This window comes from Eptesicus fuscus, chromosome 3, assembly GCF_027574615.1.
Source record: "Eptesicus fuscus isolate TK198812 chromosome 3, DD_ASM_mEF_20220401, whole genome shotgun sequence".
In the NCBI taxonomy this organism is placed as follows: domain Eukaryota; kingdom Metazoa; phylum Chordata; class Mammalia; order Chiroptera; family Vespertilionidae; genus Eptesicus; species Eptesicus fuscus.
The window spans coordinates 51,781,840-51,807,263 of record NC_072475.1 but is presented as its reverse complement, the minus strand read 5'-3'; the positions used below and the strand labels follow the sequence as shown (position 1 = coordinate 51,807,263).

The following is a 25,424-nucleotide window of genomic DNA, read 5'->3' as shown; positions in this document are numbered from 1 at the left end:
CATTAGAATCCTTTCAAATTTTTTTCCTCATAGCTTAGTAAACTAGATTTGTTGTTGTTGTTTTTTGTTGTTTGTGTGTGTGGTTTTTTTTTTTTTTTTACAAAGGAAAGAGTGTCCTACACCTATCACAAACAATAGTTTTCTTACCCATTTTTGTTTACAAACTAATGTAACTGTCTTCTGAGGATAGTATTAAACCTAGGTGGGAAAAAGAGGAAGAGAGAGAGAGAATGTCCAAATACAGGGTGTCTCAAAAAATATATATACACACTATAAAGGCAGTATTTATTAAAATACATTTCATTTTCAAAATAAAATAGAATCTACAGCTATCAGCTGTAGATTCTTGGCACGCTCCTGTTTATTCTTTTTGATATGAGGAAATGCTTTATAGTGTTTATACATTTTGGGGGGAAACCTTATATAAGGCAATCCAAAAGAAAAACCTTTTACTTGGGAAGATCTTTTAAAAAGTCTTTAGCTAACTTGAATATAGTATACACATTTTTAAGGAAATAATGAAATGGATAATATATCACAATGTTTATTTAAAAAATTTATTTAAAATAATGTCTAAAATACTAGGATTTTAGGAATATTGAGAACACAGTGAGACTTTCTAGATTATAAATGGTGGGAACAAGAAGTAGAATGCTATAAAAAGAGAAAGTAGCCAAAATTTTCAATGCTTGCTTCTGTTTTCAAGGGATTATAGAAATTCGAGTATGTTTACCCATTGCAGGGGATCTCATGAGGACTTACTATTTTATAAAAGGGCTATTAGCTAAAAATTTTTTAAAAAAAATACATTTTATTGATTTTTTACAGAGAGGAAGGGAGAGGGAGAGAGTCAGAAACATTGATGAGAGGGAAACATCAATCAGCTGCCTCCAGCACACCCCCCACTGGGGATGTGCCCGCAACCAAGGTACATGCCCTTGACCGGAATCGAACCTGGGACCCTTGAGTCCACAGGCCGACGCTCTAGCCACTGAGCCAAACCAGTTAGGGCTGCTATTAGCTAAAATTGATCCTTGAGTGTTGTAATGAATATTGGAGCCCACCCACCTGTTTGGTCAGAGAGGAATTGGCATTACCTATGCACAGTTAGCTTCCTGTCAGGACAAACTAGCCGACATTAAACACCATGCTTTGTTAGCTTAAGGAATAATCATTTTCTTTGTTGAAACATTTTGCTTATTGGAATTTTTCTGTTAACTCCATTATATTTAACATTTCATTGAGATCAGATAACCTTTTGTTTGCTTATGTTTATTCTAAGTTAAAGAATATTCTTTTCCGACTTTTTTCCTTTTTCTTTCTTTAAATCCAGAAAGAGAAGAGATCTTTTCTACAGACCTTGTGCCGGGAGATGTTATGGTCATTCCATTAAATGGGACTATCATGCCTTGTGATGCAGTACTTATTAATGGTACTTGCATTGTAAATGAAAGCATGTTAACAGGTAAACTGAATGAAATGAGGAAAATCAGATGAGTTGTTTATAATGAGAGTAGATTAAGTGGTTGCTGATGAATCTATTTCAAAATTAGCTGTGCTGTTTATCTTTTCTTTATGAATGTTATGAATGTCATGGATATTGAAGTGTTTTTTTGTTTTTTATTTTTATTCTAAGGGGACCAAATTCTGCATTATGCTCAGCTGTGATATTAAATCACCATGCTGGTCATCACTTCATTTCTTGGCATGCTCCTGTTTATTCTTTTTGATATGAGGAAATGCTTTATAGTAAGGGAAGAAGAAAGAAGCCCTTGCTTACAGAGAATGCAGTGTATTTGCTTCCTTATTTGATGTGTTAACAGTGGGACTAACCGCTGTATTTTTCTTAAAGTGGGGAGAAGTAGACTTCAAAATGATTATTATTATTATTATTATTATTTTTGGAAATTCACAATCTGAAGATAGAGCTTTATATCTTTTTTATCATATGAATTTTTTTTATTGTCATAGTCAGTCTGGCAAGAAAGTGATTCCTATATAATGTTTTCAAACTTAATAATTTTTCTTAAAACACACTTCACACATAAGTATCCCCACACACTTGTTGGTTTTGAAGCAAGAATTGTGCATGCTACACAGAATTAAATTTCAGTGTTAAAAGGAATTTTTTTGTTATTGTCTGAGAGAACTACCATACTACTTATTATTCTCTCCCTTCTAGGTGTGTTTGTGTTTGCTTCTGGGGGTTAGGAATAGGTCTTCACATCTCTGTGTGCTGGAGGCTACACAGTGCTTTCCAGTTCAGTTCTTAGGGATAAAAGAACAGGTCTTGGGTCTAAGGCAACTCTTACCTGGTCTCCTTATTTGAAACTTGACACAATCATTTAAAAATGATTATCTTTGAATCACAGATCACTTTCAGGAATTATTATGGCAGACAAGATTTGATATATTGGCTAAGGACATGGGTAGACAAAAAACTAATTTAGTAAGTTATGTTATCCATTATGAGAACTCTACTTTAGTAGCTATTGTAAACAGTATGATAACATTTAGGTTATTTAACACTTCAAGTTGTATGTGTTTGCCGCTGATTTCTATGCTCTAACTTATGATTTTTGTTTTTAAGGAGAAAGTGTTCCAGTGACAAAGACGAATTTGCCAAATCCTTCAGTGGACATAAAAGGAATGGGAGATGAATTATATAGTCCAGAAATACATAAACGACACACTTTGTTTTGTGGGACTACTGTTATTCAAACTCGTTTCTACACTGGAGAACTTGTCAAGGCCATAGTAGTTAGAACAGGTAAAACATCTCTTCTTGCATATTTGACACCTACTGAATGTTTAAAAAGAGATTCTGTTTTGAATATTGTGATAACTATGTATGGTGCCACTTGGGGTACTGGAAATATCGAGAACACTATGTAAATTATATGATTGTTTAACCACTAAGCTGTACACCCGAAGCCAATACATCTATATATAAAAAAGCCTAAGTGACTGTTTGACCGGTAGCTGTGATGCGCACTAACCATCAGGGGGCAGATGCTCAAAGCACAGGCATGGAAACATAGAACACTGATGAAGCTCAGAGGGAAGGAGGGTAGGGGGAGGGCGGGAGGAGATTAACCAAAGATCTTATATGTATACTACAGGCCCAGTGCACGGATTTGTTCACCAGTGGGGTCCCTTGGCCTGGCCTGCGGAGATGCAGTCTGACATCCCCTGAGGGGTCCTGGATTGCGAGAGGGCGCAGGCCAGGCGGAGGGACCCCACTGGTGCACGAATCTGTGCACCAGGCCTCTAGTAATACATGAATGAATGAATATTCTCTTTTGAGAGAATTCTAATTTTTTTATAAAAATATGTCATTTTCTTCTTTAAAATTTTGAAAGGATTTAGTACTTCCAAAGGACAGCTTGTTCGTTCCATATTGTATCCCAAACCAACGGATTTTAAACTCTACAGAGATGCCTACTTGTTTCTTCTGTGTCTTGTGGCGGTGGCTGCCATTGGGTTTATCTACACTATTATCAATAGCATTTTAAATGAGGTATGTACATGGAACTCTTAGTAGGGTTTGAGTTTTAATTATCACATGTGACTACTGAGGATTTGAAAAGTGGCTAGTGAGGCTGAAGAACTAAAATTATAATGTAATTTAAATTTAACTTTTGAAAGCCATATGACACTAGTAGCTACTATGTTTGGAAGTACAGATACAGAACATTTCCATCATAGCAGGAAGTTCTTTTGAATGGCTTGGTTTAGATGGTCTTGCTCTTTTATGATTTAAAAAAAGGAGGGTTAACCACATACCAAAAGCTTTATTTTCTCTTTTTTTAACTTCTGGCATATATGGCATTAAAATTATTTGTTATTAATTGAAGATACAGCTGAGGGACCTTGTCAAATTTCTCTTTTCTATTTCCTGTAAAGACTGGTACAGTGCAGTACTTGTAGTAAGAGTCAGTATCTGACAAATGTTTGTTGAACTTCAAAGTATGTAGTGTGTGAAGTATGTAGAGCTACTATATTAAAAGACAATTTTCTTTAAAAATAGCTGTCATTCCACAGTCCATTGACAATATATTGAACTTCCTATTTTGCAGAATTTCTAAGGGAAAAGATTATAAAGGGCTAATAGAAGTGTTTATATACACACACTTGTTATATATAAAATTGAAAATGGTTTCTAGGTTTTTCACTAAAAAAATACCCTTACTAGATGAGTAAATATTGGGGGGGGGGGGGGGGCGGGTCTGACACTTATTTTTCTGTGAATTATAGGTGGAGATTGGAGTAATAATTATTGAGTCTCTTGATATCATTACAATCACTGTGCCACCTGCACTTCCTGCTGCAATGACTGCTGGTATTGTGTATGCTCAAAGAAGACTGAAAAAAATTGGTATTTTCTGCATCAGTCCCCAAAGGATAAATATATGTGGACAGCTGAATCTTGTTTGCTTTGACAAGGTTGGTTCAGTTTCATAATCATTCTCATGTATGTGTGCTGATGGGGAATCGAATCCACAACTTTGACATATTGGGACAATGCTTTAACCAATTGAGTTACCGGCCAGGACCTCATAATCATCAAAGGTTACTCTGTAGATTTTAAATACTTAGATTAATGTTTTCTATATTCTTTTTTTTAAATTTATTTTTATTTTTATTTTTTTTTAATTTCTTTATTGATTAAGGTGTCACATATTTGTCCTCATCCCCCCATTCCCATCCCACACCCCTCCCCACGGATGCCCCAACCCCCTGTTGAACTTAACCATTGGATAGGCTCATATGCATGCACACAAGTCCTTTGGTTGATCTCTCCCCCCTCCCCCCAACTTCCCCTATCCGCCCTCTGAGGCCCGCTAGTCCGATCGATGCCTCCTTGTTTCTGGTTCTGTTCTTGTTCATCAGTCTATGTTGTTCATCATTTCCCCTAGATGAGCGAGATCATGTGTCCCTAGAGATATACTTATAAGAACTGAATGTGAGACGAGCAATAATAGTTATGCTGACAGGCAAATGAATCAGTCTGTAGTGAGTTTCTTTCTGGACCAACAGTTCTTTAGAGACCCAATTTCAATGTCCACAAGTTCCTTATGTGTACATGTCAGCACTGACCCCTCAGCTCTGGATGGTGGACAAATGGTGGTAACGGAGGTCCGACTCCCTCTGGTTTGGTCTCGGCCGGACCCAGGGGCACGGCTTCACCCGGACTCAGGGGCACGTGGCCTCACCCAGACCCAGGGGCGCGTGGCCTCACCCGGACCTAGGTGCGCGTGGCCTCACCCGGACCCAGGGGAGCGTGGCCTCTCCCGGACCCAGGGGCGCGTGGCCTCACCCGGACCCGGGACCCAGCCTCACCCGGATCCAGGGACACATGGCCTTACCTGGACCCGGGGGCGCATGGCCTCTCCCAGACCCAGGGGCGCGTGGCCTCACCCGGACCTAGGTGCACAAGGCCTCACCCGGATCCAGGGACACATGGCCTCACCCGGACCCGGGGACGCGTGGCCTCTCCCAGACTTTTCTATATTCTTTATCAACCAATTTGCACACATTTTTTAATGGTCCTCTTTTTCAACTTACTTGGCATATGTATTATTTTTGTATATTTCTCATTATTTTTTCAATTTTTAATATTTTGGATATTGCTTATTTGCCCAAATCTGCAGTTGTCAAATCATTCATATCCAAAATTATGTCTTGTAGTAGTAGTAGTAATAAAGACTTTCTAATCTTTCATGTTTTTAACAGAATATACTCCATACAGATACATTTACTGGAATTTTATTGCTATTAAGTATATGTTTAGTGTTTGCTCTATAATTTATTGAATATATTTAAAAATAATGAAGGTCACTGATTTCTCTATTTTATGTGAAAATAAAAATTTTGTACCTGTGTGAAATATACCTCGTCTCTTACAAAGGGTTCTCCTTTTCTCAACTGAAATTAGTTTGCCTACAAGTTTTATTTTGAGAATTAAACTTGGGTAACTGATATGATAAGAATTTGATTTTTGTGCATCTTCATTATTAAAGAAAAAAATGGGAGACAAAATATTTTTTTGCATTTTGCTTTCATTTTACTTTTTGTTTAATTTATTGGGGTGACATTGGTTAATATGTACAATTCTATAATACGTCATCTGTATATTGCATCATGTGCTCACCACCCAAAGGAGACAAAATATTTTTTAACAAATACTGTGTTAAAAAAAGAGATCACATTCCAAGACTAAATTTCATAATTATCTGTTTAGAAAATTTCAGTTATGCTTTTCTTCTTTGGAAACATTACCAGTAAAATTTTTAAGCAGAAGCAGACATAAAAGTGAAGAAAAGATCAACTATAATAAACCCTCCCATACCCAATACCCAGCTTTGACAGTTATTAGCATGTTGTCAATCTTTGTCTAGTTCCTCATTTTGAAGGTGGCAGCATCAGACATTTCACCCATATGCCTCAGTATGTATCTCTAGTTGTTTTTTAAAAAATTACAATACCGTTATAACTGTCTACACTTCACAAAATTAGCAATTCTTTAGTATTATCTAATATCCAGTTCATATTCACATTTCCCTGCTTTTCTAAAAAAAAAAATAAATTCTAATATTTTGCAGTTTGTTTTGAAGTCAGAATCCAAATGATTGCATTAGCTACAATTAATCTGTAACGGTTGCTTTTCTTTACAGTCATCTGGTTGAAACCAGGTCATTTATATCCTGGATTTGGTTGATTGCTTCCCCTGATGTAATTTAACTTGTTCCCTTCCTTTTTATGCTTTAATCTTGTTCTATGTAAACATCCTTTATTGATTTATAGGTTAATTGGTGCATTATTCCACTATTTTGTTTTGTTTTTAATAATATAAGTCTATAAATATACAGATGTACGCATATGTCTTCTTATAAATAGAGGATCCATACCAAGGATCTGCACCCTTTTCCCCACTTTAACTATTTGTCCTGGAAGTTATTCTCTACCAGTATATGGAACTCTTACTGTTTCGTTCATTTGTTTGTTTACAGCTGTATATAGTTCTCCATGGTGTATATGTAGCAGAGTTTATCATGATTTTTGTTTTTGGAGGCATTATTCATACTTTGTATGTGTACTTTTTTTAGACTGGAACTCTTACTGAAGATGGTTTAGATCTTTGGGGGATTCAACGAGTGGAAAATACACGGTAAATATTAGCTACTAATACACTTGATTATTTATTAGTTAATTTTTAATAAATATTTTAAAATATGAAACAGTCAAACATAAAGAAAAAAAGTAATGTAATAGACAGCTTGTATACCCACCATGAAGTTAAACAGTTGACATTTTGTAGTTTTTGCTTCAGATCTTTTAAAAGATTTAAAATATTGCAGGTATTGCTAAAGCTTAATCCACCCCTTTTCTATCATCATTCTGAGGTTGTGTTCTATTATTACCTTTGCAGTTTTTATATTTTCACTACATATGTAACTGTCTATTTACAAGATATATCTATAAAAAAATGTACACAATTGATACCCTTGTACGTGTTTTTGCTGCTGTTTTGTTGCTTAACATTGTTTTGAAGATTTCTCAATGTTGATATGTATAGATCTAATTTATTAATCTTAGCTGTTTTTTAGTATTCCATTATATGATTAAACCATAATAACTTCTTCTTCTAAAGGATAGTTTCATTTTTTTCCCCTCCCTTTTACCTTCCACTTTCACAAACAGTGGTGCAATTAACATTCTTATACACAACTCTTAGTGAGCATGTAGTTGAGTTTCAGTACACTTTCTTCCTAAAAAGGTCAGTGCTGGGTTATGGATATAGCATAGACAGTGCTACAGCCTTAGTGGATATTGCCTAATTGCTCTCTAAGTGATGGTGGTGCTAACTCACTCTCCCTCAGTGGGTAAGAGATCCTGTTGCTCCACATCCTTGTCAAACTTGATAGTGTCAGAGAGCTAATTTTTGCCAAATGGATAGATATGAAATTACATTTTATTGTTGCTTTTCTTGTAGTTTCTTTATTGCTTAGAAAGCTGAGCATATTTTTACATCCATCTGTGTATTGCAAGTTTATAGCCTAATTTTTCTTTTGTGTTGTTAATCTATATCTTATTCATTTTGTTTGAAGTCCTTTGTATTTTCTGGATGGTAATTTTTTCAGTACTATGCATTGCAAAAATATTACACCATTCTATCATCATTTTACTGTCTTTTTGATGCTTAGAAGTTTTACTGCTACAGTTGTGCTTACGTTATTTTTTTTTTTCCTCTCAAAAGTCTGTGGTAGTTTGACTATTGTTTGGTTCATGTAATTTCATAGTTGTTACATCTCCTTGGTAAATAAGTTGTCCTCACTTTGGGAACTTATTTATCCCCAATAATGCATCTTGCCTTAAATTTTATCCTACCTAATAATAGACAAATATGCAAATTGACCATACCTCCGACACACCCACAAGCCATGCCCACAAGCCATACCCACCATCCAATCAGAGCAGGTATGCAAATTAACCCATCCAAGATGGCTACAGCCACAGAGAGCAAGGTTTCCCAGGCAACAGGGAAACAAGCTTTCGGCGAGCTGTTGCAGGCCTAAGCCTCCACTCAAGCTACAAAGTTTCAATTATAGAATGTAAACAAATTCAAACAGAAATGGCATCAGAATGGAGCTGAGAGAGCAGGCCAGGGTTGCCACCGGCAACAGGGGAAGCAAAGCTTTCCGCACACCCTGGCCAGGACCACCCGCTTAAGGCAACAAAGTTTCAATTATAACCCCAATAGAAATGGCTGCCGCCACGGAGGGAGCCCTAGGCTTGGCTCCGCTCCAGGCTACAAAGTTTCAATTGTAGAAGGAAAATAAATTCCAGATACCAGGGCCTCCACTTGGGTTGCCAGGGGGCGTGGCCGGCCTGCAAACCACCATAGGCCCCTTGCTCAGGCCGCCCCACACCCCAAGGGAACCCCACCCTGATCAGGGACACCCTTCAGGGCAAACCAGCTGGCCCCCACCCCTGTACCAGGCCTCTATCCTATCTAATAAAAGAGTAATGTGCAGATTGATCATCACTGCAACACAATATAGCTGCCCCATGTGGTCAAAGATTCTGCCCCCATGTGGACACAAGATGGCTAGCAGGAGAGGGCAGTTGGGAGGCACCCAGCCTGCAAGGGAGGGCAGTTGAGAGGGACCAGGCCTGCAAGGGAGGGCAGTTGGAGGTGATCAACCCTGCAGGAGAGGGCAGTTAGGGGTTACCAGGCCGGCAGAGGAGGGAAGTTGTGGGCAAATAGGCTGGCAGCGGAGTGGTTAGGGGGTGATCAGGCTGGCAGGCAGAAGCGGTTAGGGGCAATCAGGAAGGCAGGCAGGCAAGCAGTTGGGAGCCAGCAGTCCTGGATTGTGAGAGGGATCCCAGATTGGAGAGGGTACAGGCTGGGCTGAGGGACAACCCCCCTCCGTGCACGAATTTCGTGCACCGGGCTTCTAGTTTCATATAATGTTTTTATATAGTTACACTTCAGTTTTCTTTTGCCTAATTTTGCTTTTCGTATCTTTACTTCTCAATCTTTTTACCCCCCTACATCTTTACTTCTCAGTCTTTCTGTGCCATTATGTTCACAAAGTTGTGTTCTCCCAGCACTTTGAAGGTGTTATTCCATTTCTCCTGACTCCTTTTGTTATTGCTGTTGAGAAGTCTTACCAGGTCTCTTTAATAATATTTTTTCTCTTGTTGTTTTATGTTTGATTTCTGTAGTTTCACTATCTTTTTATTTGTGCAGGCCTCATTTTGCTTCTTGATGCTAAGGACTTGGGTTTTTCATAAATTATGGAAGTTTTTCAACTTCTTTCTGTTCCATTATGGCCTTTCCCACATTCTTATTTTCTCTTCACATGAAAATTCTAACCATATGTTGGATAAGAAATTTCATTTGGTTCTTTCCATATCTGCTTCTCCTCTTCTCCCCACATGATGTCTTGTTCTTTTTCCAAGTCTTTAATTTAAAATGCCTTTTTGCATTTTTTAGATTGCCATTCTATTATCTGAAATTTGTGGGATTCTAATTCTGTCTTTATTTGTGTCTGTTGACTAGTGAGAATTGTTTCCTGGTGCATTTTTAAATTATGAATTCAACTTTAGCAGTATTTTCCTATGAGACTCCTTCCTTTGTGTCTGTGTTATGGAAGCTCTTTTTCTAGAGAGCTTTGACCTTGGTTGGCTAAGAGTGGTATTAGTGGTACCAGACAAACTTTAATGTTATTTTCATAACTTGGGGAATTTTCAGACCAGGCAGTGGCATATATTCAAATCCAAATTCCATTGTGAGTAGTGCAGTGGTTCAGAGTTTAGGCCCTGAAACCTGTGGTTTAATCCTTGTTATCACCTGTGCTAGGTAACTTGGCAAGTTACTTAAGCATTCTGCTTCAGTTTTTTCATCTCTAAAATGGGGATAATAAAACACCTTCTTATGGTGTGAGGATGAGATGAGTCAAATATATTCAAAGTTTTTAGAACAGTGCCTAGTGTACAGTAAATATATAGATATTAGGTATTGTCTTGAACTTCAGGCAGGGGTTAGGAGGTAAGGAGAGATAAGCTTATTCTTAGTTATGCCTTTGGGTCTGTGTGTAAATTTTTTTCTAGCATACTGTTTTCCAGGGATGTAGCTGTTGAAGAGCGCTGGCTATCTTAGTTTTAAGTCCCTAATTTGTCTGTGGCCCAGACTTTGTCTCCTGTTCCTGTGTGGGTATTAAAGCTCAAGTCATTAGATGGCTCCCTAAGAGGGCTCCCCTCCCTTCTTCCTTCTTTCCCAGGTAGTCACAGCATCTGCTCAAGTTCATACCCCTCTTGTTTTCCTTTCCTCCTATTTCTGGCACTTAAAATTTTCCCTTTCTTTTTTTTATGAGCTCAGTTTTGCATTTAAAGGATTATGATTTACACATTCATTTCATGTTTTTGTAAGAGAGTTTTTATGTATTCTAATCTGCCATATGTCCATAGGCAGGAGTTTTAATTATTATTTAGTGTCTAGTGTTTTCTACAGTGTTATGTCTGGCCTAGTTATTCAGAATCTAAGATAATACCGTATTTTAGTCATGTATAATTTTCATGGAAGGAAATGTTTTTGAATTCCTAAACTATAGTTAAAAATATGCAGAAATGCAAACATTTTATTTCCATTTTTAAAATTACAAAACCTGAATATTGTTAGAATATTGTCTTGAGTCTTGGAATTTATGAATCTAATTCAGTACATTATCTATTTAGTTTTCTTTTGCCAGAAGAAAATGTTTGCAATGAGATGTTGGTAAAGTCTCAGTTTGTTGCTTGTATGGCTACTTGCCATTCACTCACAAAAATTGAAGGAGTGCTTTCTGGTGATCCACTTGATTTGAAAATGTTTGAAGCCATCGGATGGGTAAGTTTAATATTTTAAAGCACAAGTAACTTCAGAAAAATAGAGTAAAAATTACCTTGCAGAAGGATTGTTTCTGCAGGTTGTTTTGATGATAGTCTATCTTGTATCATGAAAGAAATGATGTAATTTCTAAAGGTGTATCATAGGAGAGAAATCATTGTAATTGTGTAAAAAAAAAGTCTGTTTTAGTTATTTTGACTCACTTAAACACCTTTAATAGAGACGACCTGCTCAGAGCGCTGCTTTATGTGTTTAATGGATATCTGCTATCAGTAACTTGGGCCAGTAAGCCTGAGTCAGTAAGATGATCTTCAGCATCACAATTTGTTGTTCAGATAAAAAGGATAGAATAGTGATGTGTTTTCGGTGTTCTTTTTATTTTTTTTTTATTTTTTATTTTATTGATTTTTTACAGAGAGGAAGGGAGAGGGATAGAGAGTTAGAAACATCGATGAGAGAGAAACATTAATCAGCTGCCTCCTGCTCACCCCCAGTCCTGCACACCCCCTACTGGGGATGTGCCCGCAACCAAGGTACATGCCCTTGACCGGAATCGAACCTGGGACCTTTCAGTCCGCAGGCCGACACTCTATCCACTGAGCCAAACCGGTTTCGGCTCAGTGTTCTTTTTACCCATGTTCTCCTTTCTCTGTCCTTACATACACACAAAGGTTTGCGTTTGTTCCTTCTAAATGTTTTGCTATTGATAATTTTATTTTTTTACTTTTAAAATATGTTCTTATTGATTTTAGAGAGAGGGAAAGGGAGAGGGAGAGAGAATCATTGATTGGCTGCCTCTGGCATGCCCCCTGCTGGGGATTGAGCCTGCAGTCTGGGCATGTGCCCTGACTGGGAATTAAACAGGCAACCTCTTGGTGCATGGGAAGACGCTCAACCATATGCCACATCAGCCAGGGAAGCCATTGATAATTTTAATTTCTATGTGCTTGCTTATGTTCTTTGGTTGTTAACCATTTCACAGCATTCAGTTCTTTTATAGATGCAATAATAGTTTTGTTTTTAAAGTTTCCTTCTGGCTTCTGGATGATTTATTTTCTGTGGGTCAGTATTGTTTTTTGTTTTTCTTCCCTACTCTTATTCTTTCTTCATGCTTTCAGTTTGCATTATACATCTTGATAGTACTTGCATATCCTATATAATAAAGAGGTAATATGCAAATTGACCGTCACTCCAAGACACAAGATGACTGCCCCCATGTGGTCAAAGATGGCTGCCCCCATGTGGACACAAGATGGCCGCCACAAGATGGCCTGCAGCGGAGGGCAGTTGTGGGCAATTAGGGGTGACCAGGCCAGCAGAGGAGGGCAGTTGGGGGCAACCAGGCCGACAGGAGAGGGCAGTTAGGGGCAATCGGGCCGGCCGGGAAGCAGTTAGGCGTCGATCAGTCTGGCAGGGGAGTGGTTAGGGGGTGATCAGGCTGGCAGGCAGAAGCGGTTAGGGGCAATCAGGCAGAGGCAGGTGAGCATTTGGGAGCCAGCAGTCCTGGATTGTGAGAGGGATGTCCGACCCCCTGTTTAGGCCCTATCCCACTGGGGCCCCAGATTAGAGAGGGTGCAGGCTGGGTTGAGGGACACCCTCCTCCCCCCCCCCCCCCCCCGCCCCCCATGCACGAATTTCGTGCACTGGGCCTCTAGTTTAAGAATAAAGGTCCCATTTGATAGCTCTGGGTAGTTGTAGTAAGGTTATTATACTTGCCCATTGGTATATAAAACTATTTTATTGAAAAGCATCTCCCTGAATAGGAAGGCTGACTAGGGGGAACTTGTGTGTCTTGTCAAGGTGGGTTCTCAATCAGTAGGCATTCTTCAGTTTCAGAGGAGCAGTATGGTCTTCAGGTTGGATTCCTCACACACTCCAAGTGTTTGCATAAGCGATATTTTATTCTAGAATGTTAACCCTCACATTAGAGCCCTTCTGAGAAAGAAGTCCATATCTGTAGGGAATGACTCCTTGATTTTGTGTTTTGTTTTGTTTTTTTTAATTTAATTTAGCTATTCTGGGTGATAGGAAATGTTTGCACCTCTCCTGCATGTCCTCTTATGTTTATTCTGGGGTCCTGTTTCCTTTATTGCTATATTCATCAATATGTTTCGGTTTTGCCTTTTGTATCCTTATTGGAAATCTCCTCTCCCTGCTCTCCTTTTCGTTTACTTTTATGGACTTCGTGTGTGTGTGTGTGTGTGTGTGTGTGTGTGTGTGTGTTTTGTTGATCAAAAGGGAAGGAGATGAATGAGTAGATACATGCTTTGCCATCTCCTGAAAGCTCACAGTAGTAAATACTTATCAAATTTATTTATTTATTTATTTAAATATTTTTATTGATTTCAGAGAAGGGAGACAGAGAGAAAGATAGAGACATCAATGATGAGAGAGAATCATCTATTGGCTGCCTCCTGCACACCCCACACTGGGAATGATCCTGCAACCTGGGCATATGCCCTGACCAGGAATTGAACCATGACCTCCTGGTTCATAGGTTGATGCTCAACCTTTGAGCCATGTTGGCCGGGCAATACTCATCAAATTTAATTTCCTAAAGGAGACCCACTTCATTTGTAAAGCAAAATAGGACTGATTCATTTTTATGTTCTCCAAAATTTCTCTCCAACTGAATAGATTTTTCAGTAGATTTTAGTGCTTTGTTTATAGAATTTTAATAAATGTGTTAAATAAGTTTGTGTAATAGTGTGTTTTGTTGACTTAGATGCTTTGATGCTTGGTCTTACAAGAAAGGATCAGTGGAATGTTTTGCATAACTTGGTACTACTGCTGTTTGTTGGTGTGATTGACTCCCTATAAGAATGCCTCGCAATTTTGGAGATGTTAAAAATTGTGTCTTAGAATTGTATAAAGTTGGCTAATTAGGCATAGTTCCCTTCCCTGTCTTTTTCCAGTTGGTTGATTCTTCCAGTTGCAGTCAAATTAGTTTGTCACATATATATGTTTTTTAAAATATATTTTTATTGATTTCAGAGAAGGAGGGAGAGGGAGAGAGAGATAGAAACATCAATGATGAGAGAGAATTACTGATCAGCTGCCTCCTGCATGCACTACACTAGAGATCGAGCCCACAACCTGGGCATGTGCCTTCACCGGAAATAGAACCTTGACTTCCTGGTTCATAGGTTGACGTTCAACCACTGAGCCATGGTGGCTGGGCCATGTATGTGTATTTTTAATACAAATTCTTATTTGAATTTTTTACCAAAAGAAATTGTTTTTAAAATAAATGTTAACCTTTTGCACTCGGATGTTGAGTGTGACTCGACACGGTTAGCATTAGAATAAAGGAATCGAGAAAAAAGCAAGCGAGTGCAAAGGGTTAAGGGGTTAGGTTAGTGGTATCCTACCTAACTAGAAGCGTTCAAACAAACAATCCTATCTAATAAAAGAGTGATATGCAAATTAACCATCACTCCACTATACCCACAAGCCACGCCCATCAGCCAGTCAGGAGCGAGTATGCAAATTACCCAACCAAGATGGCTGCGGCCACGGAGAGAGCAGGAGGCTTGGGTTTCCCTGGCAATGGAGGAAGCCAAGCTTTCCGCACATGCTGGCCGCCCCATGCCTCCACTCAAGGCTACACAGTTTCAATTATAGAAGATAAATAAATCCCAACAAAAATGGCTGCGGCCACAGAGCGAGCAGGAGACTTGGGTTTCCCTTGCAATGGAGGAAGCCAAGCTTTCTGCACACGCTGGCCGCCCCATGCCTCCACTCAAGGCTACAAAGTTTCAATTATAGAAGATAAATAAATCCTAACAAAAATGGCTGCGGCCACGGAGCGAGTAGGAGGCTTGGGTTTCCCTGTCAATGGAAGAAGCCAAGCTTCCTGCACACCCTGGCTGGCCCAGGCCTCTGCTCAAGGCTACAAAGTTTCAATTATAGGAGATAAATAAATCCCAGATACCAGGGCCTCCTGCTTGGGTCGCCGGGGGGCATGGCTGGCCTGCAAACCACCATAGGCCCCTCACCCAGGCCTCTCCATGCCCAAGGGAACCCCCACCCAGATCCGGAACACCCTTCAGGGCAAACCAGCCGGCCCCCTCCCATGCACTAGGCCTCTATTCTAACTAATAAGAGTAATATGCAAATTGACCATCACTACAACACACAAGATGGCTGCCCCTATGTGGTCAAAGATCCTGCCCCTGTATGGACACAAGATGGCCACCACAAGATGGCCTGCAGGGAAGGGCAGTTGGGGGAGGACCAGGCCTGGAGGGGAGGGCAGTTAGGGGTGACCAGGCCTGCAGGGGAGGGCAGTTAGGCATCAATCAGGCTGGCAGGGGAGTGGTTAGGGGGTGATCAGGCTGGCAGGCAGAAGTGGTTGGGGCAATCAGGAAGGCAGGCAGGCGAGCAGTTGGGAGCCAGCAGTCCTAGATTGTGAGAGGGATGTCCGACTATAGGATCGGGCCTAAAAGGGCAGTCAGACATTCCTTGAGGCATCCCAGATTGGAGAGGGTGCAGGCTGGGCTGAGGGACACCCCTCCCCATGTACGAATTTCGTGCACCGGGCCTCTAGTAAACTCATATCTTTGGACCTCAGTGAGTTCTTGATCCATTCATTCTACTAACCATATCTGAGCTCCATATAGTTTTGAACCCATTCCTGTTAGCAGAAAGGAATCCCTGAGTAATAGAAGCAAAGTTAGAGAACTTTTCCCCTATTATTTTATTCCGCTTTTCACCTCTTCCTCCTCTCTCCCATGAGTTGCTAGGACTTGAACTAGTTTTGTTTATATTTTGTTTATGTTAATAATCTAGTAGTGCCCATTTATTTTTTGGACACAAATTTTTTTAACTTCACTAAAAATAGACATAGTGTTTTATTTAAAAACTAGAGGCTCGGTGCATGAAAATTCATGTACTGGAGCGGCGGGGGGGGGGGGGGGTCCCTCAGCTCGGCCTTCCTGCTCTCACAGTGCGGGAGCCCTAAGGGGCGGGAGGCGACCTGGCGATCAGGGGAAGGTGACGCCCCCATCACACCTCTGCTGCTGCTGGCAGTGCAAGCCTCGGCCAGCCCTGGTTACCTGAGCCTCTGGTGGCCCTGGGTGGCTGGGCAGCCACCATCCGAGGCTTGCCTGCGCCTCTGGCATCGCCTGGGCAGCCTCCACCTGAGGCTTGCCTGTGCCTTGGGCATCGGCTAGGCAGCCGCCATCCGAGGTTTGCTTACGCCTTGGGCCAGCTCTGGGTGGCTGGGGTGCTGAGGGGACTGGGTGCCGCCATCTTGTGGCTGTGGGTGCCACCATCTTTGAGGGCATGGCAGTCAATTAGCATGTTCCCTCCTTATTGGCTGTGGGCACCACCATCTTTGAGGACGTGATAGTCGGCATATTCCCTCCTCATTGGATGTGGGTGCTGACATCTTTGCGATGGTGTGAGGGTCAATTAGCATATTCCCTCTTTATTAGATAGGATTATTTGGATGAAATCAGCAGATTCAATTTTATAAAGTAATATGTTGAATGTCTTCCTTTCAGATTTTGGAAGAAGCAACTGAAGAGGAAACAGCACTTCATAATCGAATTATGCCAACTGTGGTTCGTCCTCCAAAACAACTGCTTCCTGAATCTACACCTGCAGGAGACCAGGAAATGGTGCGAAACCACTTTAAGCTGGATTACACTGTTGATGCCCACATTCAATCACTTGGAAATATAAGTAGAAGATGAAATCATGTCCTTTAACTCTCATGCAGATATGAATATTTTAACTATGTTTATTGGAAATTATTGTTGGGATATTGCTGGTATTCTTTGTAAAATACTGAGATATATTTCTCAGTACCGTTACTTTTCCTTCCTATTTACTGAATAACTTAGTGCCCTGTGATTGAGATAATGTGGTGACATGGTGAATAATCCCTTTAAATTGCAACTGTATTCCTAGAATTCAATAAAAAGAGTATGTGAGAAGTGAATTGTTAAATTTGTCCCCTCAGTTTATTTTAGTATTTAATATGTTAATATTTTTAGGATAGCAGAATATTTGAAAATATTCAGTAATATACTTTTTAAATATGGGAGGCAGGGGAGAAGCAGTCTTGAAACATAACTTTGAAGTAATCGAAGTTTCTTGTTGTTTTGTGGATACATAGTTGTTTTTTATCTTAAGGACTTAATCTGTACTATTTATTTTTTTGTTTGTTTTGTTTTTAGGAGCTGCTTGAACTTCCAGTGAGTGAAGAATGTTTACTTTATAACTAAGTATATTTGTTTTAATTCTTAAAGAATAATAAATACTTCGTGCATCTTTTGAAATTATACAGGCTATTTATGAGATAGGAATTGTTCGCCAGTTCCCATTTTCTTCTGCTTTGCAACGTATGAGTGTGGTTGCAAGGGTGCTAGGGGATAAAAAAATGGATGCCTACATGAAAGGAGCACCTGAGGTCATTGCCAGTCTTTGTAAACCTGAAACAAGTAAGGAGCCAACTTTATTTGAATAAAATTCTAATATTTATATAGGCTTCTATTAGCAATTGTAACAATGATACTTATTTTTTCCTTTTAAAGTTCCTGTTGATTTTGAAAATGTTTTAGAGGATTACACTAAACAGGGCTTCCGTGTAATTGCTCTTGCACACAGAAAATTGGAGTCAAAACTGACATGGCATAAAGTACAGAATATTAGCAGGTAAGATTGATTAACAATTTTTCTACAGTTTTTCCAGTAATGCATCATTTATGTTTATATGTCACATATAATAATTTATATGTAGTTGGGTGTTTATTAAGTATTTATTAAATGTATGCAAATATACATAATGTAATGGTTTTCTTTTTAGTTGATTGATACAACTCTTTGGAACTATTTTCAATTTATTTGTTAAATATTTATTGAGTCCCTGCTGTATGTCAGGCATGTTCTAGGAACATAATCATGTTTTAGTAAATCTAATTCTACAGAAGTTAATTTTTCCCAAATGATAAGTTTGCTTTTGCCTAGTGGTTGGAACCAAGTACTTATTTAGTCTATATCATGAGTCACAATAAACAATTACCATCTACCCCAAAGTTCAAATGGTATTACCAACATCACATTTACGTCCAGGTATAGATATTGATTTTACCTTCAAGGATTGTCTCTTTAACTGAAACTGATATAGACCCACCCTTTAAGGATAACATTTGTAAGCAAGCAGAAACGTATATTCATTAGCTGTCCTGATCATTTTGTCTGTGAAATAGCCTTCTCTTCCTCCATTCCCACAGCCATTATCTCTAATTCAAGGACTCAGCTCTTTTTCCTAGTCTTTCCTTTCTGTAGTCTGTGTTCCACATTGCCTTCAAAGAGAGCTTTTTAACTTTCAGATCTAATATCAAAATCCTACCTGGAGTTCTTATAAATGGCTTCCCATCACCTATTGGACGAGTTCACAATCAGAGATATACATCAGGAAGGAAAACAAAACACATAATTTTTTAAATGGGCAAATGATACAAACAGATAAATATCAGAAAAAAAACATACAAATGGTCAGTGAACACATGAAAATGATAGGACACTTCAGTTCTTGGGGAACTGCAAAATAAAACCACACTATGACATCACTTTTCTTCTAAGATTGACAAAATTGGGAAGATTGATAATAACAAGTGTTAGTGAAGGTTTGAGAAAATTATAACAGTAGAGGCTCGGTGCACAGATTCATGCATGGGGATGGGAGGGGGTCCCTCAGCCTGGCTTCCACCCTCTCGCAATCCAGGACCCCTTGGGGGATGTAGCAGTGCGCCAAGTGGCAGGCAGCCAGGGAGAAGCCTGGCTTCTGGCTGAGCAGCTCTCCCCCTGTGGGAGTGCACTGACCATCATTGGGTAGCTCCTTCATTGAGCGTCTGCCCCCTGGTGGTCAGTGCGCGTCATAGCGACTGGTCGACCATTAATTCCCATCGTTTGGTCATAAAGGTCGCTTAGGCTTTTATATATAATATACACTGAGTGGCCAGATTATTATGACCACCCCATCAGTACTTCGTTGGGCCACCCTTTGCCTTCAATACTGCGGCGATTCTTCTTGGCATTGACTCCACGAGATGTTGAAAGGTGATGTGAGGAATCTGACACCATGCCTGATGAATAGCACTGTCCAGTTCTGTGACATTCGATGGTTGTGGAACCAGCTGCCCAATGGCTCTTTTAACTTCTTCCCACAAATGTTCAATTGGATTGAGATCTGTTGATTGTGGGGGCCACCTAAGCAAGGTAAAGTCTCCCTCATGTTCTTGAAACCAAACCACTCCTGCACAATACGAGCACCGTGGCATGGCACATTGTCTTGTTGGAAGAAGCCATCAACATTGGGATACGCTGTCAACATGATAGGATGAACTGCATCAGCAGCGATACTTAGGTATGTTGTGCTATTCAGATGTTGTTCCACACGAATTAAAGGGCCCAAATCATGCCAGGAAAACATGCCCCAAACCATAACACTACCCCCACCATCTTGAAGGGTTGTGCTCATGCATGTGGGGTGCATGCTTTCATGCTGTTTCCGCAAAATTCTCACTCTGCCATCTGCATGATGCAACTGGAAATGTGATTCATCAGACTACATGACTTTTGTCCAGTGCTCGACTGTCCATTCCTTGTGTTCCTGTGAGAATTGAAGACATTTTATCTTGGTAACTGCAGACAGCAACGGTGTTCGAACAGGCCTTCGGCTTCCGTATCCCATAAGATGCAGTGTACGGCTAATTTGCCTACAAACGTCAGGTGGTCATAATAATCTGGCCACTCAGTGTGTGTGTGTATAAAATATATATATATATATCTGGGACTGCTGGCTCCTAACCGCTCACCTGCCTGCCTCTCTGATCACCCCAACCACTCTGCCTGTCTGCCTGATCACCCCTAACTGCTCTCCCCTGCTGGCCTGATCACCCCTAACTGCCTTTGCCTTGGTCCCCGCCATCGTGGCTTTGTCCGGAAGGCTGTCTAGAAGGTGTCTGGTCTAATTAGCATATTACCCTTTTATTAGTGTGTGTATGTGTGTGTGTGTGTGTGTGTGTGTGTGTGTGTGTATACTAGGGGCCCAGTGCATGAATATATATATATATATACTAGGGGCCCAGTGCATGAATTCGTGCACCTTGAAAGGAGCTGTGGGCCGCGAGGCTGTGGTGGGTACAAGGGTGGGTCTCGGCCCATCCTCCGTGCCCCTGCTTGGCCCCTCCCGCCACGACCCTGCTCCCACACACTGACGGCGCCGGCCCTGTTTGCAGCCGCTGATGGTGCAGAGCGATTGGGGCCGGTGCCAGCAGCGGGTGCAAGTGGGAATGGCGCTGTCACTGGGTGTGAGCGGCAGCTGCTGCCCTGATTGCCCCTCAGGAGCAGGAGGATGTACAGAAGCACTCAGGGGCGATTGGGGCCGGCAGCTGCCCCTTGCACCTGCTGACGGTACTGAGTGATGGGGGCTAGTGCTGGGCACTGGCAGCAGATGTGAGCGGCAGCTCCGGTGCCAGCTGCGGGTATGAGCGGGGCTGGCGTCAGCAGCAGGTGCAAGTGGCAGTTGCCAGCCCCGATCGCCCCTCAGGAACAGGGGGAGGTGGAGAAGCCCTGAGGGGCAATTGGGGCCGGCAGCTGCCGCTCACACTCACTGACGACACTGAGCGATTTGCGCTGGGCACTGGCAGTGGGTGTGAGCGGCGCCCCTCTGGCACCAGCAGCAGGGCAAGCGGGGCCGGTGCCAGCAGCAGGTGCAAGCACCGGGTGGGACTGCGGTGTACGGGAGCAAAGAATTTTCAGTAACCATCAGAGGCTTGCCCTAATGACAGTGACCTGCACCCCGCCTTGGTCTGGTACCCCTGCTCACCTGCTCCACCGACGCCCACCATGTTCCCAGCTGTGCCGCCTGCTGCCGACTCCCACTATCTTCTGCTCGCGCCCCCTGGTGGTCAGCGCACATCATAGCGACCCGTTGTTCGGTTGTTCCACCGGTTGGTCTATTTGCATATCAGCCTTTTATTATATAGGATATTGCTAGTACACTATTGTTAAGTTCTAAAGAACATTTAAATTTGCTTATTTGACCTAGCAAGTGCAGTTCTAGGAATACAGCCTGAAAAAATATTTCATGTGCGTAAGTTCATGTTAAAATAGTACAAATAACATAATACTCACCAATAGGACAATAATTAAATTATGGACTTTTAGAACTTCTAATTATTTCAGGCACATTAAGTAAAAAGTGTTTGTAGTACAATTATGTTTTCTGAGAGAGAACTAAAGGAGTAGAGTGGATAGCCAAATTAACTAAAAGGAAAAACTACATTAGGAATTCTAACTATAAAACAATATTTGAGGAATGTGGTCTAAGCATGAATGTTTAAAAAAAAAAAAAGTGGCTTTCTGCTGGCTGGTCTCCTTCCGAGAAGGCCTAGAGAAGGCCTGTAGGCAGCAGCCATGGTGCCCAGCCGAAATGGCATGATCCTCAAGCCCCACTTCCACAAGGACTGGCTGTGGCACGTTGCCACGTGGTTTAACCAGCTGGCACAGAAGATCTGCAGATGCAAAGCCCGGCAAGCCAAAGCATGCCGCATTGCCCCTCGCCCTGTGTCTGGACCCAACCAACCCATAGTGAGATACCCCACTGTTTGGTACCCACACCTAAGTGCGAACCGAGCCAGCAGGGCCTTCAGCTTGGAAGAGTTAAGGGTGGCTGGCATCCACCAAAAGGTGGCCTGGACCATTGGGATCTCAGTGGATCTGAGGTGGCGGAAAAAGTCCATCGAGTCCCTGCAGGTCAACGTGCAGCGACTGAAGGAGGACTGCTCCAAGCTCATACTCTTCCCCAGGAAGCCTTCGGCCCCCAAGAAGGGAGGCAGTTCTGCTGAAGAACTCAAATTGGCTACCCAGCTGACCGGACCAGTCATGCCCATACGGAATGTCTACAAGAAGGAGAAAGCCAGGGTCATCACAGAGGGAGGAGAAGAACTTCAAGGCTTTTGCCAGTCTTTGCATGGCCCGTGCCAATTCCCAGCTCTTTGGCATCCAGGCAAAAAGAGCCAATGAAGCCGCAGAACAGGATGTTGGAAAGAAAAAAATAAAGTGCTGTTGGCAACTTGTGATAAAAAAAAAAAAAAGTGATAACCAAATGATATGATGCATATACATGATTGGGAGCCAAAATGTAAAATATTATATCGATTCCTGTGAAGGGCATATTAAGCTCTTTTTTTCTCTCTACACCTTTACCTTTTGCCAGTTCCCTCCTAAGGACTAACTGTTGAATTGCCTATAGTTCTTGAGCTTGTTCTATTCAGATATCCTTCCATGCCCTTGGATGGGCTATTCCTTCTGCCCAGAATACCCTATTCTTCTCTATCAACTTCTCTCTTTCTCTGCTTCCCTTCATTCTCATCCTTCAACCTTCTCTGTGTGTCCATTCTACCTTCTGGGAATAGGTGTTGGCATTTCTCTAACAGATTGAATCTTTATATCTTGAATTAAACATTGTAGTATTCATTAATTAGAGGGCAAAATTTCCATGACCTGTATCGTAGGAAAGTTAGGAAACCATTTGAAGCCAGAAATGGCTAATATCTTGTAGGAAAATGGCTGCAGTGTTCTTGATCCAGTAGTTTCACATTTGTAGAGTTTTGTGCTTTGAAATGCATTTTCAGGTTTCAAGGCTTGTTTCTCCTATTATCACCAGCAATATCATTTGTAGTAAGTTTTCTAACTGTTCTTTAATACCTTTAACACTCTTTGTTCTAAATTATATTTCAAAGATATTTAGGTTTATAGCTATGGAAAGGGCCTATAATTGTTGAATTTTGTGTAGAAAAACCATTTGGTTATTGCAAGTGTGAAATTTTGGTCCCTAACCTCAAGCCCCCTTTCTCCATTGAAGAAAAAAAAATTTCCCTGATTTAGCTTGAGATTTCTTAACACAACTATTGCTGAACAGACTTCATGTGCATTATAATGCTGAAGCGCATATTATTTTTGTTTTGCATACATCTCTTTGCTTGCATGTTTGTTTCCCCACAGAAATATATTGAAGAGTATATATCATGCCTTTTTATCTTTGACATCCCAACAATTTCTGTAGTACTTGGTGCATTATAGATAACTCTTTGAAGGAATAGCATCTTTAACTATTGAATATGAATATTCTAAAAGACTTATCTCTGGATTCCAAGTAGATCTCATTGTTGGATTGCTAATGCTTCTTACATCCATGTCAAGGATCAAGATTTTGATCAAGAGTTTTATAAAAATTCATAAAACCTTGATAATGAATGTAGTATAATTGTATCAAATGTGCTTATGGGACAATTTTTTCCCCTTTCTCTTAACATTTAAGTTAGGGTATGTTGTATGTGGGATAGTAAAAAAAATAGATTTATTTATGCTTGCTCATTTGGTGAGTAGGATACAAGATGAACATTCCTTAGCACTATGCATTTTTAGTGTCTTATAAAGGAATACAGTTGTCCCTTGATATCTGTGTGGGGATTGGTTCTAGGACCCCCCTGGGGATATGGAGAGCCAACTAACTATACATTTCCTAATGATCCTTATATTCCTACATTTCAAAGGGTAAAATTTAATTTCAGTGTATTTCTTGGGAATTGTTTTTCCAGGTTTAATTTTTTTTTTAAGATACTGAACTCATAAACACACACATATGTGCTTTGTTCTGCCTGTAAAATGTCTTAATTTATCATTTTTGGATATTTTAAATTGCTTTATCAATATAAAGAGAAAATAGCCCGTTCACTTGACTATACCATTATGTGTTAAAATTTCTTTTTCTGCAGAGATGCCATTGAAAACAACATGGATTTTATGGGATTAATTATAATGCAGAACAAATTAAAGCAAGAAACCCCTGCAGTACTTGAAGATTTGCATAAAGCCAATATTCGCACTGTCATGGTCACAGGTTAGACTTTATAAAATGACACAGAAAAATTTGAGTGTGACTCTTAGAGTTCAAGATATATTATATTGACAGATGACCAGTTGGTTATAAAAGCATATTATATTGTGGCTCCATCCTGCATTGCCCTGTTTCAGCTCTGAATATTTTTTTTTTAAATATATTTTATTGATTTTTAACAGAGAGGAAGAGAGAGGGATAGACAGTTAGAAACATCGATGAGAGAGAAACATCGACCAGCTGCCTCTTGCACACCCCCTACTGGGGATGTGCCCGCAACCAAGGTACATGCCCTTGACCGGAATCGAACCTGGGACCCTTGAGTCCGCAGGCCGACGCTCTATCCACTGAGCCAAACCGGTTTCGGCTCAGCTCTGAATATTTTTAAGGTGTAAGTTAACTTGGCAATATTCTTTTGAAGTCTTTTAAATTTTGTTGATAAAAAGTATAGTAAGATAATAAAGGGCACACTAAAATTTTAAACTCTGCTCCTTTTTATCTCTCTGTAATCATATATTTCTTATAGCACTTATTGTGCCTTGCTTTGTGTTAGATATTTGTAACATTTGTTTGCTCTACTAGAATATGAGATTTTTTTTAGGGTTAAGAGTATCTTTTAGTTATTTTGGAATTTTCCACGATTTTCAGAACTGCCAAATGCATGGAAAATGGTTAATAGATATTGTTAGAATTACATTTTTAAAAATATAAATTTTTTATTGATTTCAGAGCAGAAGGGAGAGGGAGAGAGGAATAGAAACATCAGTGATGAGAGAGAATCATTGGTCAGTTGCCTCCTGCACATCCCCCCACTGGAGATCGAGCCCACAACCCAGCATGTACCCTCACTGGGAAATCTAACCATGATTTCCTGATTCATGGGTTGATGCTCAACCATTGAGCCACACCAGCCAGGCTAGAATTATATTTTTGTGTATAAGATAGTTCATTTATTATAATCACTTGAATCAGTGTAAGAATGAAAATAGCCATTTTTTTTTTTAACTACTATAGCTGAATGATTCTCCTGGTGTTACTGTACTTTTGACAGTAGATAATTGCCATTCCTTACCTGTGAGAAATTGTGGCAGCTCTAAGCATTTTTTGTTAGTA

General features: G+C 40.4%; 1 protein-coding gene and 1 pseudogene across 11 annotated transcripts in view; both read left to right on the top strand.

Moving 5' to 3' along the window:
* Window positions 1-25,424, top strand: part of ATP13A3 (ATPase 13A3) — a 96,076-nt gene that overhangs the window by 44,672 nt on the left and 25,980 nt on the right. For all 11 annotated transcript variants that reach the window (XR_008555559.1, XR_008555558.1, XM_054713840.1 and 8 more), the window contains 11 exons: window positions 1,334-1,465; window positions 2,591-2,770; window positions 3,363-3,520; window positions 4,258-4,446; window positions 7,110-7,171; window positions 11,245-11,395; window positions 16,903-17,019; window positions 17,581-17,598; window positions 17,691-17,844; window positions 17,938-18,058; window positions 24,190-24,314. Coding sequence is in view for 9 of the 11 variants with exons in the window: in XM_054713840.1 (XP_054569815.1) it covers window positions 1,334-1,465; window positions 2,591-2,770; window positions 3,363-3,520; window positions 4,258-4,446; window positions 7,110-7,171; window positions 11,245-11,395; window positions 16,903-17,019; window positions 17,581-17,598; window positions 17,691-17,844; window positions 17,938-18,058; window positions 24,190-24,314 (1,407 nt within the window). In the remaining 2 variants the exon portion in view is untranslated. The remainder of the gene's footprint in view (window positions 1-1,333; window positions 1,466-2,590; window positions 2,771-3,362; window positions 3,521-4,257; window positions 4,447-7,109; window positions 7,172-11,244; window positions 11,396-16,902; window positions 17,020-17,580; window positions 17,599-17,690; window positions 17,845-17,937; window positions 18,059-24,189; window positions 24,315-25,424) is intronic.
* Window positions 21,456-22,801, top strand: LOC103295191 (60S ribosomal protein L13-like; annotated as a pseudogene).